Here is a 15,772-nt window from a genome sequence, read left to right as displayed (position 1 = left end):
AAGGTGAAAAATTGCCCAAAAAGTTGTGCTTATTTGGTTTTTATAAATTCAGTCTGTACCCTAATAAACATTGCATGTTTTGATAGGTGTTTGCACTGTATTTTCAGGCTACAGAAAAATCCACTCGCTATTAGTAATGCCCAAGTTCAATCTTTTCTCGATATATACATTGAAAAATCTCCTCCAAGTGAAGCAGGACAAGGGTAAGTTATTCAAAATATTCTTAGAATACACAATTAGGTTTTTGTCAAATTATAGTAGTATATATTGTGTCAAATCGAGCTTCCATTAGAAAATTCAGGTAAAGTTATCAAAAAATATTTGATATAGTTAGAGTTTTATAAAACACATTTACAGAACGGCTCAGAAGTTATACTAGAAATAACATAAATAAATTGATATGTTCAACTGTTACTAGTATAAAAAACTCATTTGAATAGTCTGTTCTATTATAAAGATATAAAAAATGTATTTTTTTCCTCTCGGAATATTAATTTGACCATATTTTTTAAATTACGGGGTGGATCGTAACTCAAACTTATAGAATCCGTTGTGCCATCATTTCTGAAATAACTTCTGAACTGCTCGGTATATACACATCTTGGCACTTTTCCGACGGAATCCAAGTTTTCAAATCTATATAAGAGTTCGTTATTTCATTCTAAAAAACCTAATTTGTATATAGAATTAAGTTTGATATTATTCTTTGGGGTATACGAGATCTGTTGAAAAAAAAAGAAAGATTTTCCTTTTTCTCAAAAATACTGATTTTTTCAAATTAGTCCCTCTGAGACCTGTGCCAGCGTTTTTTCCAATCCTCGAAGCAGTTTTGATATGGACTTTTTGGTATGTATTTGAAGTCTCTCAGCGATTCGGTTTTTATTTCCTCGATCATCGCAAAATGCCATCCTTTCATGGGTCTCTTCAATCTTGAGAACAAGAAAAAGTCACAGGGGGACAAATCTGGTGAATACGGTGGCTGAGTCATGTTGTTTTTCGCCAAAACATTACGAACAAACAATGACGAGTAAATGCATCATTGTGATGCAAAAGCTATGAATTGTTTTTCCACAATACCGGATATTTTCTTGGCATTGATTCTCGCAAAAGGTGCATAACTTCAAGTTAATACTTCTTAGGGACAGTACGACCATGTGGCAAGAACTCCTGATGCACTACGTCACGGTAATAGAGAAAAACAGTGAGTAAAACCTTGACATTTGATCGAACTTGGCTTTTTTGGTCTTGGCTCTCCTGGGGTTATTCCATTTGGATGTTCGGACTTTGGTTAACCCATGATTCTTATTCAGTTATGACCCTTTTAAGCAAATCTGGATCGCCATGTTTGAACTTTGGTTAACCATATACCCATGATTCGTCTTCAGTTATGATCATTTTTTGCAAATCTGGATTTCCGTTGACGTTATTCAACAATTCCCGAGCGACACTCATGCGACGGCTTTTTTGATAAAAATTCAGCAATTTTAGAACGAACTTCGCTGCTACGCGCTTCATGCCCAAAATTATGAATGTGCTAAACGTGGGTTGGGCTACCTATCGGGCGCGTCCCCAGGTGATGGATAAGGGAACGCCCAGGGGACTGTGGGCCCTGCCCGGGAGCCAATATAAGGCCTTACGGACGTGATCGCCGGACTCCTGGTCAGTGGCAGAAATAAGTAGGGTGAGGGGAACTAAAACTCCCCAAAAGTCTTTGCGAAACATGCCACCTTGGACCAGCCTACCCAAGTTAAGGTGTAAGGAATAGTGCCGACACCTGAATGGCCGCAGGGTGATATGCGGTTACGAACAATCCCCTTGGGGAACCGGGCGAAACCTCATTGTAATCAGCCTTCCTCTGGTAATGCGGGGCTCTGCCAGGGGTGACCCACTCTTTCCTTGCTACTCGTGGGAACACACATATATGAAACAAAGAAACAGACACAACAAAAACCAATTTCGAGGCTGGGCAAAAGTGCTCACCTCAATCTATGCCGGTCGCGGGAGATGAACAGAAATGTCCACCCCAATCTACCGCTCGGAATGAGGCTGGACATAGCAAGTCACCTCGTGATGTAATACAAAGGCGGCGCATTTGCGTCGCCGAGGCCAAAAGAAGAAAGAGAGCGAAAGAGATAGAAGTGGCAGCAACTATAAGTGCACCCTTCTCCTCCCCCACTCCACCTCCAACAGCGAGGACACTTCCTGCTGCGGGCGCCAAGATCTCCGCCTTGAATAAAGGCAAGGAACCGGTTGCACCTGCAGGAAAGCGCCCTCACTTGAACACCTCTATCAGGGGAACCCCAGGAAGGTGGAAGAAGCTGCGCAACGACAGTAATGTCGCTGCACCTTCCAAAACTTTCGCGGAGGCTGCCGTGAAATACCTCAAGTTTGCCAAAGAGAGTGTGTGATCGGCGATTCTTGGCCTACACGGGCCGATATAAAAGAGATGTTTCCTAGTGACCTGTCCACCTTCCTGGAAAGGAAAGGATGGACGATGACCTAGGAGGACAATTCCTCGGGAGGATGTACAATGGGTCACATGTGGCCTAGGAGCTGTGGGCCCACACTCACCCTCCTTACTCTACAGATACAGTTGACTTTGTGTGACACAAAATATTGGGGTTTTAAATTTTTTCGGAAAATTCCAGGTTATATAAAGAAATGGTGAGTGTATATGCTGTGCATATACACTCACCCTCCCTACTATACAGGCTGATTCACGGTGGATGGCACATTAGACGTTTCTGGTGAACCAGACAACGGATCACTTTGAAAATTTAATGGAGGGCATATTCGGACATTCTCTAGCCAACTAAAATATTTTCGACAATGCGGTGTTGCCGCTTCTATTAGAAAGCAGTAGCAACTTTGATTTTTCAAATGGAACACTCTGTATATAATATTATTTTTGGAATCTCCAACAATTGCCCGACAACTTTTCTTGATATTTTCCTATACCTATCTGTTACCGTTTTCGAAATGAAAATTAATTTCAATTTTTTTCTTCGAAAATCATGACTTCTAAAAATGCCGATATCTTTTAGTTAAGAAATACTATGATATCGAAATTTGGTTTGGAGTTAGGTGATACTTGGACACTTCCCACACGTCAGCCTAATCTCCGTTACTTCAATACAGGGTGGTAAAAAATACAGTTTTTTCGTTTGCTTGAAAAAGTTGCTGAAATTTGATTATTTTAAATGGAACACCCTGTATATTATTGAAAATTCGGAAAGCTGCTGAAATTTGCTTTCTTTCTATGTATATCATACCTATACCTAACTAGTCAAGTTTCGGACTGAACATTTATTTGTGAAAATGTCCCTTCAGAATGGTATTTCCATTCGGTATTTGGTAAGCAGGCCATGATTACTATTTGACAGTAGCGTTGTGAAATTCTCCTAATAATATCGACATTTTCGTCACTTCAGAAGTTGCAAATACCTTCAAAACGATGGAACAAAACTATTCAAACGAAGTTCTTATGAATTTGTTTATTATTTTTGGACAGTGTGACAAAATTATCAGCAGAACATGTAGAAAGTTCAATGAAATGTATCCGAATCTACCGCCAATGAACCTCAAGAAATTTATACGAATTCAGAACAATTTCAATATGTTTGGATAAACTTTAAAAAAGCACCAAGAAACTTGAAATTGGAAATATTGATATGAATAATTATAAAAAAGTAAAACAATCATGTGGAATATTTCAAAATATGTTCGAATCGCTGACCGTTCACTTCCAAGCACTTTAAAATGCGGGTGTTGACTGCTTTCGTGGTGGCAGATCTGATTTCATTGGGATCCAAATCTTCAAATGTTTGGGCAATCCTTTCTAACAATTCATCTCTCGAACGCACGGGTATTTTCTAAACGTTTTCTTTAAACATTCCCCACAAATAAAAATCTAATGGATTAAGATCGGGTGATCTCGCTGGCCAATTCCATGGTCCCAAGCGCCTCATCCACCGATCGTCAAATAGTCTATCCAGTTCTGCGCTCACTTCTCTTGTGCAATGTGCAGGAGCTCCATCTAGTTGGTACCAACAGTTTCGATAATCTTCGAGTGGCAGATTATTCATGAAACTGTCTACAGTATTCTCCAAAATATTCAGGTAGCTTCTGGATGTTAATGACTCCTCGTATATCACGTATCTCAATTTGTTGTCCATCAACATGCAGAAGACATTAAAACTAAATTTTTCTTGAAATCCGGCTTCTTTTGTGACGTGAGGATTTTCACTGGACCAATAATGACGATTTTTTCTATTGAAAATCCCTTCTCTCGAAAATTTCGATTCATCAGTCCAAATAATTTTATTTAAAAAAAGTGGATCTTCTTGAATGGGTGTCAACAACATTTCACAAAATTCTACTCTCTGTTGAGGATCTTGAGGCTTCATTGCTTGAATTTTGGTGAATTTATAATCATGCATTTTATGTCTTCGCAAGATTCTTTGAACCGATGAATATTTTATACCCAAATCTTCTTCAGCACTTCTTATCGATGACTCGGGAAATGCGTGAAAATATGCTAAGACATTAATCTGGTTATCTTCGAAAGTTACGGGTCGAGGCAAGTTTCTTGGTGCTTTTAAAGTTGATCCAAATGCATTGAAATTGTTCTGAATTCGTATAAATTTTTTGAGGTTCATTGGCGGTAGATTCGGATACATTTCATTGAACTTTCTACATGTTCTGCTGATAATTTTGTCACACTGTCCAAAAATAATAAACAAATTCATAAGAACTTCGTTTGAATAGTTTTGTTCCATCGTTTTGAAGGTATTTGCAACTTCTGAAGTGACGAAAATGTCGATATTATTAGGAGAATGTCACAACGCTACTGTCAAATAGTAATCATGGCTTACCAAATACCGAATGGAAATACCATTCTGAAGGGACATTTTCACAAATAAATGTTCATAAGTCCGAAACTTGACTAGTTAGGTATAGGTATGATATACATAGAAAGAAAGCAAATTTCAGCAGCTTTCCGAATTTTTAAAAATAAACAGGGTGTTCCATTTAAAATAATCAAATTTCAGCAACTTTTTCAAGCAAACAATAAAACTGTATTTTTTTACCACCCTGTATTGAAGTAACGGAGATTAGGCTGACGTGTGGGAAGTGTCCAAGTATCACCTAACTCCAAACCGAATTTCGATATCATAGTACTTCTTAACTAAAAGATATCGGCATTTTTAGAAGTCATGATTTTCGAAGAAAAAAATTGAAATTAATTTTTATTTCGAAAACGGTAACAGATAGGTATAGGGAAATATCAAGAAAAGTTGTCGGGCAATTGTTGGAGATTCCAAAAATAATATTATATACAGAGTGTTCCATTTGAAAAATCAAAGTTGCTACTGCTTTCTAATAGAAGCGGCAACAACGCATTGTCGAAAATATTTTAGTTGGCTAGAGAATGTCCGAATATGCCCTCCATTAAATTTTCAAAGTGATCCGTTGTCTGGTTCACCAGAAACGTATAATGTGCCATCCACCGTGAATCAGCCTGTATACATACATACATGCCGACATCCTCAGCAATTTCACTAATGGTGATTCGAAGATTCTCGGTAACAATTTTCTTCACCTTCTCAACATTTTCATCGGTTATTGGTGAGCTGGAGCATCTAGGGCCCGCGTCATCATTCACATCTTCTCGACTTTCTGTGAAAAGCTTGTACCACTTGTAAACTTATATCTTATTCAGAGTACAATCAACATATGCCACTGTCAAAATTTCAAGTATGTTAATGCATTTATTTCAATTTCTCCCAATAAGTTCTATGCAAATTATTTGATCCATTTTTTGGATAGTAGAAAATTGCCCAACACGCAAAACATTTCTAACTTTTATGCCTCACACCAGCAAACTAAACATGCTAAACAGCTGAAACTATGAACATATGTAAGAGAGGAGTGTATCAATATATAAAAAATAATCGAAATTGAACATTCACCTTATTTTTTGAACAGACCTCGTATATCGCTCACCTAACGAACATCCCGACGATTTTTTGAAAAAATTTGATAAAAAAATTCCAAAGTTTCAATAATGATTACTTAGAATGTTTCATTATCGATGACATGGATATCAAAAGCAGTTCATCAAATGGAATTTTTCATGTACTTCAAATCCACTAATAGTGAACTGATTCCAGAGCAGAATTGACCCGTTATTTGTGAACTCCTTGTAAAGGAATCATTTGAGTTGAATAAAAGATTATCTTGAGAGAAGACTTCTGAACTAGAAACTCATTCCAGAAACTAATTTTTATATAATTGATTCAATACACGTGATATGGAGTGTTTCAAAGATATTGGTTTCCAAAAAAAAAATCAATATAGTTATGTAATGTGTTTTTTAATTGAATTTGAAGAAACCCAGTGTTGATTTGTATAACTAAAAAATATATTAGACATATATCAGTGTTATACACCCTGAAACTTTGCAGGCAAGGTGAAAGCAATTACTACTTGATATTCCAACCTAGTTTTCTTTTACTTAACCTGAACACAATAGATAGTGATAAAATTAATCAACTTTATATCGACTCAGTTTGTTGTTTTTATGTTTGATAGACATAGGTACAACATTGGCACATTTAGATAGTTTGCATATTTTCCAATTAGTTACTGCAGACAAACCATCAATCGAAAAGGAATTGGCATATGGACACATAACAAATTTCAAATGTATCCCATTGATTTGTCAGAATTTTGAAGTGAGCAAAATTTTGAATTTCATATAATTCAATATCCGGCGTTGTACTAGCCGAGGAAGTAGTTGTTTTCCGGTAGTCATTGACCAGAACCTACAGTGTAGGTAGTTGGGAGAGAGGAGTATTTCGAGATTTTATTTCAAAATATGTATTTTCTAGTACGTATGCATCTCTCCTCGATACAGTCTTCAGAAACAGATCAATATATTTATTCAAATGTGGATATTTTATGAGAAAAAAATATGTCCACATCTGCAACTAATGCATCGTCCCATAATTATTGCACACAGCATGGTAATTTATTGAGAATACAACCCTTCCTCATCTTAATTTGAGGACTCTCTCCAGTACAGTACTATTAAGCTCTATAATGAATTGCTTAGTTTTTTTTTTAATTCCAATTGGACAATATATTTTATGATAATTCTAGGATTTTTTAAAGAAATAAATGTTTTTAAATTGTACAGGAGTATCGAGACTCTCATCGAGATATTTTAACTTTTTTTAATATTGTTATTTCAGTTGAACATGCTTTTACTGATCAAAGTTGTTCACATTGATGGGCTGAATTTGAAAATTGATTAATATACAGGGCATTTCATTTGAAAAAAATAGTTATGATCGTTTTTCAAAGTTACAAATTGAGACGTATTTTTCAGACACTCTTTATGAAATAAGATTTGAGTTTCGTTCTGAAATAATGACCACCATAACTTATATCAATTTTGCCAGAATTTGAGTTCGATGTAGCAGTTAATTCATGCAATATTAAATATTGAAAATACCATGTTTTTGCAAAAAAAAATACAAATTGATTATAATTTTAAAAACGGTAAGAGATAGGTATAGAACATGATTCACAAAAGTAACTTGGGTTTCGATGCAGAATTAAAAAATGACATAATATATAGGGTGTTCCATTTAAAATTTCCAAGTTGATGTCTGTTACATGTAGATGTGGCAACAATGCGGCGATGAAAATTATTTCAAACCATAGATTACAACCATCTACATCGGTAATCAAAATTTAAAACTCCCATCTTTTTTGTTCTCTAGATACGTCTAATAGACCATCGAATATAGAATACCCTGTATATTGTACCGCAGTGGCCTGATAAATATTGAAGTTTTTTTTTTTTTTGGAGTGATCAACAAGTATTTTAATTTTTGAAACGACGAACAGAAGTTCCACTGAGTTCATTCGAAAGAACTTTGGGTGTTTGTATTCCTTTTAATACTTCGTTGGGATTATATGTTGTCTGGAATAATGAAGACATAGCTTAGGCAGAAAGAAGGACCTCAGTCCCTAGACGATCGAACAAAATTATAATTGTAAAGATATGGGTTTTTTTCTGATAACTAGAAATGAAGAGACATATCACATTATTGAAAATCTCTGTTGTTATGAAGGCTAGTTGGCTTTCCTAATATTATACAGCCTTTTAGTTTAGATTAGAAGAAGATTCATCATCAATATCATTATTACTGGGTGACACCGTTCTATGAAATCTTCCATTTGTGAACGCAGCTTATAGTTTAAAATTCAATCTGCTCTCTTTGAATACTGTTATTAGATACTATTTTTCATTTCAGGGATGGCACAGCTTCGGAGACTGTGGTGCTTGCATGCAAGTTGTGCGGTTTTAGAGCAAATAAATTCGCACTAATTCAAAATCATCTATGTTTTTGTATCACTGGCCAAAGACTACTCAAAAAAGCCCTTGAGAAAAATACACAATCAAGAACTAAACGAGTACCAAAAGCTACACCACCGCCAGTAGCCAAACCACCACCACCAGTAGCCAAACCACCACCACCAGTAGCCAAACCACCACCACCACCACTAAATTTACTACCACGTGGAACTACGAAAACTCAGAAGATCCATAGATCACTTTTGAATCCAGAATTCCGAATGCTTTTTGTCTGCACATGTTGTGAATACTCATCAACTAGCAGAGAAATTTATAATATGCACCTATTGGTATGCCCAAAAGCTAAAATGATGCAATATAACCATGCACTGCGACCCAATGAAACGAAGAAAGTTGAGAAGTCAAAAGAAAATTCGAAAACTAATGAAGTGATTGATATAGATGATGAACCCACTTCGGAAAAGGCTACCAGTGATCTGAATTCTGCATCGCAGACTGATACATCAGTAAAAAATGGTGATCACCCAACCATACCTCCAACATCTTCGGGTACCGAATCATCTGAACTTGAGAAGTTACCTCAAGCAGAGGCGATGGAGGAGTCCATGGAAACAGTTTGTGATTCCAACACGCAAGGAAAACAAATTGTGTCCGATCAAAGTTTGACAACCTCTGAAGCTGAGCTTGGTGACCCGCCTTTGAATGAAAATGTAGACACCAATTCAGACCCGCCATGTTCCCCATTAGCTGCTGATGAACCAGTGTCAGATACAGATTCGCAAGTGTCCAATCAAGAGTTATTGGAAAGAGAAAATGAAAGTGAAGATATTGCGATGATGACTGAAGATCTACACTGTAACATAACAGAAGAAGAATTGCCCAAGTCCGATAATGCTTCAGACTTGACAAATAAGGAACAAAACTCATTGCAAAGTGAAAATAACAATAGAACGATACTTTCAGATGACCAAACTCAGATGACCAAGATAACAGAATGTCAACTGTCCATGTCTAATACCTTAGGGAAAAAAGAGCAATGTGGGGAGAAAAACTTATTGCAAAACCAAGATGAGAATTGTAGTAAAACCGTACTGTCAGATGATGAATACCCCAAGGTAGAAATAGAACAAAGCCAAAATAATGATAACAATATATCCTCAGATGATCATTACTCCAAGACAGATGAGAACCAACTGTGCAGTTCAAGTCAAACAGAGGTAACCAATGAAAAAGAATCGGTGGAAACAAAAGACCACCTACCTGAATCTGATAACAAACAAAACAAGAACAGTAGTATGATGCTTCCCTCAGACGATCGACATTCCAAGACAGCAGAAGACAAACTGTCTACGTCTGATAATTCATCAGGTGAAACAGAGCCAACAAATGAAGAAGAATCATTGAAAAATCAAAATGAGAAAGAGAAAATGGTGGTGTCCTCAGGTGATCAGAATTTAAATTCTTTAGAAGACCAACTACTTGAGTTTGAAAACTCAATAGGGGAAACAGTTCAAAGACAAATGAAGGACAGTGATATGACGCTAGTCTCAGAAGATCAGCATTCCAAGGCAGCAAAAAGTCCACCCTGTGAGTCTGGTAATTCGCCAGACCAAACAGATGCAACTGATGAAGACGAAGCACTGGAAAAACAGAATGAGAATGATAATATGGAGGTTTTTTCAGGCGATCAGAATTCTAATGCTACAAACGACCAACAGCCTGAGTCTGAAAACTCGATAGAAAAAACAGATCAAAGCCAAATGCAGGACGTTGATATGACGCTAGTTTCAGAAGATCAACATTTCAAGACAGTAGAAAGTCCACCCCCTAAGTCTGATGATTCACTAGACGAAACAGAGGCATCTAATGAAGAAGAATCACTGGAAAAACAGTACAAGAATGAGAATATGGAGGTCTCGTCAGGTGATCAGAATTCTAATGTTATAGGCAACCAATTGCCTAAGTCTGAAAACTCGATAGAAAAAGCAGACCAAAGCCAAATGGAGGACAGTGATATGACGCTAGTCTCAGAAGATCAGTATTCCAAGGCAGCAGAAGGTCCACTCTCTGAGTTTGATAATTCACCAGACCAAACAGAGGCAACTAATGAAGAAAAATCACTGGAAAAAAAGAACGAGAATGAGAATAAGATGGTCTCCTTAGGTGATCAGAATTCCAATGCTATAGACAACCAACCACCTGAGTCTGAAAACTCAATAGAAAAAACAGACCAAAGCCAAATGGAGGACAGTGATATGATGCTAGTCCCAGAAGATCAACATTCCAAGACAGCAGAAGGCCTACTCTCTAAGTCTGATAATTCACCAGACCAAACAGAGGCAACTAATGAAAAAGAATCACTGGAAAAAAAGAATGAGAATGAGAATATGATGGTCTCCTCAGGTGATCAGAATTCCAATGCTATAGACGACCAACTGCCTGAATCTGACAACTTAACAGAAAAAACAGACCAAAGCCAAATGGAGGACAGTGATATGCCGCTAGTCTCAGAAGATCAACATTCCAGGACAGCAGAAGGTCTACTCTCTGAGTCTGATAATTCATCAAACCAAACAGAGGCAACTAAAGGAGAATCTGTGGTCTACTCAGATGATCAAAGTTTGAACCCAATAGAAGACCAACTGCCTCGGTCTGATAACTCTTTACGAGCTATTGAGAAAAAACAATGTGAGAATGATAGTGTGACTCTACCCTCTTGTGATCAATATTCAAATACAGCAGAAGACCAATTTTCCAAATGTGATAAATCATCAGACCAAATGGGGCTAACTAGAGAAGGAGAATCAATGGGAAATCAAAATGGGAGTATAGGTTTATCCTCAGAAAGTCAACATTTCAAGCCAGCAGTAGACCAACTGTCTAAATCGAGTAATTCACCAGACCAAACAGCTAAAGAAGCAGAATCATTGAAAAATAAGAATGAGAACAAGGTTTCTTTCTCAGATGATCAATATTTAAAAGCAGCAGAAGATCAACAATCCAAGTCAGCTACAGAGTCATCAAGAGAAACCGACTTAATCAAGGAAAGTGAATCGTTAATGAACCGAAATGAGAAGAGTACAATGACGAGACTCTCAGATGATCATAATTTTGATCACACAGAGAACCAATCATCCAAAGCTCATAATCCACCACACGCAACAGAGCAATCTGGCAAAGAATCTTTCTCAGATAAAGGAACAACTTTGACGTGCGGATCAACTTGTGAATTGATTGTGAACGACAAAACCTCAACAGAAACACCTTCTGATGTAGTGAATGAGACAGATGATGAACTGCTAGAAATATTTGTTTTATTTTGCGATTCAGAGACTGGCGATGATGTATCCTTGTCAGATATACCTCGAGACCCATTATACTTTGACGAGTCTCTTTTGGATGGGCCATTAATTCAGGAACCCACAGACAAACAACTATCAACAAGTTCTACATGTTCTGCTGTTTCAAAAGATGAAATAAAACCTACAAGCAAAAATGTGAAACTAGATAAAGAGCTTGTGATATATCTGACTAGGGATTTTGTAGTTGAAAATAATGAAATGTATCAGCAGAAAAAAATGTTGGTTATATCAAAAGAAACAGAAACAATAAAGAAAAAAACATTTAAAGGAGGATATCCTATGAACACAAATGGGAATTCTTCATCTACTGAATCTGGTGAAAAAGATGTTCAAAAGACTGGAGATGAATCGACAATGGAGATTTCGGCTAGGCAAACGTCTGATGATGATGATGATGATGAGACTCCCATGGACACGATGGAACATTCGGATATATCTGAAGCAGATGAGGAGCCCCCACCAATCGACAAATCTACAGAGTTGGTGAAGAGTTCTTCAACCAAAGTGAGTGATAAAAAATCTAAGCTTCCAGAAAAAGCTAAAGGCAATTTGAGTGGAAAAACATGTGAAGATGAGTCCCCAGTGGAAGTTGCAGAGTCTCTAGCAACCGAAAAAATTAAACCAGCAAATGAAACTGATGACAAAATGGTAAATACTACGTTCACAAAAAGTGCTGATGAAACCACAAAGAAGGCTTGTTTTCCATCATCTTCAAACACATATTTGAGAAAAACAACAGAGAAGCTTGGATCCAAGATGAAACCACTAGTAGTTCCTAAAATTGAAATACCTAAAGATCTTGCAATTTTTAAATGTGATTCTTGTTCTTTCAATACCAGAAACCATTTCAGAATGGAGAACCACGTTTTGTCGCATTTTTCACAGTTCATAAAAAATAAAGAATATTTCTGTGAGAAATGTAGAGTTAGTTATGGGACTGTGGGACTATTCTATGATCATCTCAAAATGAGACACACTACGTTCAACTACAAAGTATTCTTCTGGTGTGTGAATTGTGCTTTAGTTTTCAGGCAGAAACCTGACCTGACTGCACATTTACGTAAATGTCTTAACAAAGATAAAATTGTGAGGTTGTTCAAAAGCAATCTTTCCATTTTTTGTATGATGTGCGAGTACGAGACAAATGATGTGAATCATGCGAAAACTCATCTTCAACAGTGCCGCCAAAAAAATGCATTTGTGATTCCAGATGTTATTGAAATTGATTAGAGTATTTTTTTTCTCACAAAGAATGTTTGTAATATATGAAGCCATCAAGTGAAGTGACTCGCGATATCAGTGTTGCCTCTGATTGGCATTGAATATTTTTTTGTATTCCTGGACCAACTGAAAATTCAGATATGCTTTGTGTTACCGAGGTATAAAAAATCATGTAAATAATAATAGTGAAACTATCTTTCAAGAATACCAAAAAGGTGCTACCATTTTGAGAAAAAGAAAACTATTATTTGACAATTTCAGAAGTGTACAGAAATGTACAGATCTATAAACTTGACTTTCCCATTAAAATGTTTCAAGGTAATATATTTTGTACTAAAGGTAAAATGTATAGTGGTTTTTCTTAAATAATTACTCTTTCGAGATATTAATTCTGATGAAATAGGGAGAGGTATTATTTATTTTCTTGATACAGGTCAATTTAATATCAATTTTCACTATTGGGGCATTCAAATAGGAAAGACAAACAGAGATTTTCTAAGATATACAAATTAACCAGACCCAAATTTTTTTTTCTGTTGACATAAAAATAAAATTTTCGTTTTTTATCACTTCTTGTCTGAAATTGTATATTATTCAATAATTCATGAGAATTCTATGTCAAGAATTGAAAGGAATATATTTTTAAAAGTGGGAAAGAAATGTTTTGGCTTTCTACTTCTTCATCTTTATAAAAAAAAATGTGGGAACATTTTTAAACGGATTAATGTCATTACGTTCTGTCATCAATGACATGACTAAATTTAATTCATTAGTGACATTAAGTTGTAATTTTATGAATGAATTTAGTAATGTTATCCAGATTGGTGTTATTCAAAGTGGTGTTGAAGAGGCAACATATGACAAGTGTCATATGTCACAAGCGAAAAATGTTGTGATATATTTTTCAAGTAAAGTTTGTGGGAATCAAATCGTGAGGCGTAGTTTTTTAAATTACTATGGATGTTCATCAAGTAACCGCCGAATCAATAAAAAAAAAAGATTTGAAAAGGATATTTATTAACAACTTTTAGTGGGAAAGTCAAAAATGTGTGAATAGTAGATCAGTGTGACTAATGGCTCAAAACCACTTTTTCTATCAAGATCTTTTAAATCATGTCATAATTTGGCTCGGGATGTATCCCATAATAAAGGTTTCATGATATATACTATTATAAATGTTCATTTGAATGTGGCCGACAACAGTTGAATTTGAAAATATGTTTCACGTGAATGATTAAATAAATTCCTGAATATCGAGAATAAAGTGGTTTGTACTTCATGGTTGAAGTTCCTCTAACATTCAAATGAATATTTATTCCTAGTTCTGAATCTACTACTTTTACTTTTTTGGATGTAATGTTTTTACTGGGAGTTTAGGATCAGACCACAGGCTGTGTTACTAATATATATTAAAATTAACCATCGGTAGAATTGTAACATTAAAGGTTATTGAATAATTTCAAATTATACCGTCTTATCTGAGACAGTTTTGTTGATATTCGTAGTAATTTTAAGTGCATGATTTAATTTTCTCTTTTTGTTACTTAGTTTTTATCTTGAATTTATTTGTAAGTCACTTTCAGAACATTTTTATATACTGTGAAATCATTTGCTCTGAAATTATGCGAATGAATAGGCCGATACTTTGTGGAAATCCATGATGAATGTGTTGAATGAAACTTTATTGTGAGATTTTTTCAAAACAGTTTGAAAAATCGCAACATGAGTTTTGTTATGCAATTGCTTCTTCAGACGAATTTCGATGTTGAACATGATTGAAGAAGATACTGTATAGTGAAACGCATGTTGCAGTTTTGTACACTGTGTTGTGGAAATCGCGCATTAAAGTGTTGTTAGTACGTTTTTGCTATCACATTTTTACAAATTACTCACAAAACTGCTTTGTATAAATCGTACGAATTTCATTGTATATCAAAGCATATGTTGATTCGTTAACTAGTACAGTGAGTTGTTTTTTAGTTTTTAGCAGTTTCTATATATTTTTGTGGTCAGCTAAAAGAATTTCGGAAGGTGGCAATCGGGAAGAGCTTAACGATAATACTTTCGCCAAAATTGTTACCTTTTTTATAGTTTTGAAATTGTGAACTTTTTGATAAAAGAGTCATTTATGGCAGAATTTTTCTGTTTAACTTGTTTTTAATGCTTACTACCTACCGAAAACTTATACTGTTTACACATATTGTATATTTATGTTTTGTACAGAAAAATTATCTTGAAATTTCATTTTTAGTTTGCTTGAGAATAAAAAAAATATTGTTCCTGATTTGAAAAACTTGGACTAGAATGTGGGTTTACAAATATTCCAGCATTACTCTTAGTGTTCTGTTGACAGTCAATATAAACCTGCTTGAAAAGAATATTTAATTATTATCAAGGTCAAATTGTGATTGAATTTATTTTATTCAAGCTGATTTTTCAACCAGATATATGAAATTTCTTATTTTAATAAAAAATTGTTCTATAAGTTTGATGAGTTTTATTAAAACATTTTGAAATTATTTTTTCCTAGCAATATTACATTAAAGCCAAAGTTATTGAAACTAGCCACTACCACTACTTATGCGTTTACACAGAAAAAGAAACATTGACGTATTATCTTTATTCGGTATAGTCGACGCCAACTAAAGTGAGTCAGCGCAGAAACGTAAAATCGTGTGTTGAAAGACTCCGTTCACTTAAGACTTAAGTCATATTTCGCATTGTCAGCAGCGCAACAGCCAGAAGTAAATAGTCTTGAATCAGGCGTTAATAATAATGATAATAATTTTTATTAGTCTTG

The 15,772-nt window shown here is 35.4% G+C and overlaps 1 protein-coding gene across 17 annotated transcripts in view; it reads left to right on the top strand.

The window, feature by feature from the left end:
* LOC111508534 (uncharacterized) overlaps window positions 1–15,458 on the top strand; it is a 71,311-nt gene extending 55,853 nt beyond the window's left edge. For all 17 annotated transcript variants that reach the window (XM_074181584.1, XM_074181576.1, XM_074181588.1 and 14 more), the window contains 2 exons: window positions 108–203; window positions 8,328–15,458. In XM_074181584.1, coding sequence (XP_074037685.1) covers window positions 108–203; window positions 8,328–12,981 — 4,750 coding nt within the window. In that variant the 3' untranslated portion in view covers window positions 12,982–15,458. The remainder of the gene's footprint in view (window positions 1–107; window positions 204–8,327) is intronic.
* Window positions 15,459–15,772: the final 314 nt, after the last annotated feature.

Source organism: Leptinotarsa decemlineata, unplaced genomic scaffold (genome assembly GCF_025532065.1).
Source record: "Leptinotarsa decemlineata unplaced genomic scaffold, Ldec_3_MD MMD2_tig00026314_RagTag_RagTag, whole genome shotgun sequence".
NCBI lineage: Eukaryota > Metazoa > Arthropoda > Insecta > Coleoptera > Chrysomelidae > Leptinotarsa > Leptinotarsa decemlineata.
Note: the sequence above shows the minus strand (reverse complement) of the source record. Positions and strands in the feature narration are given on the sequence as shown.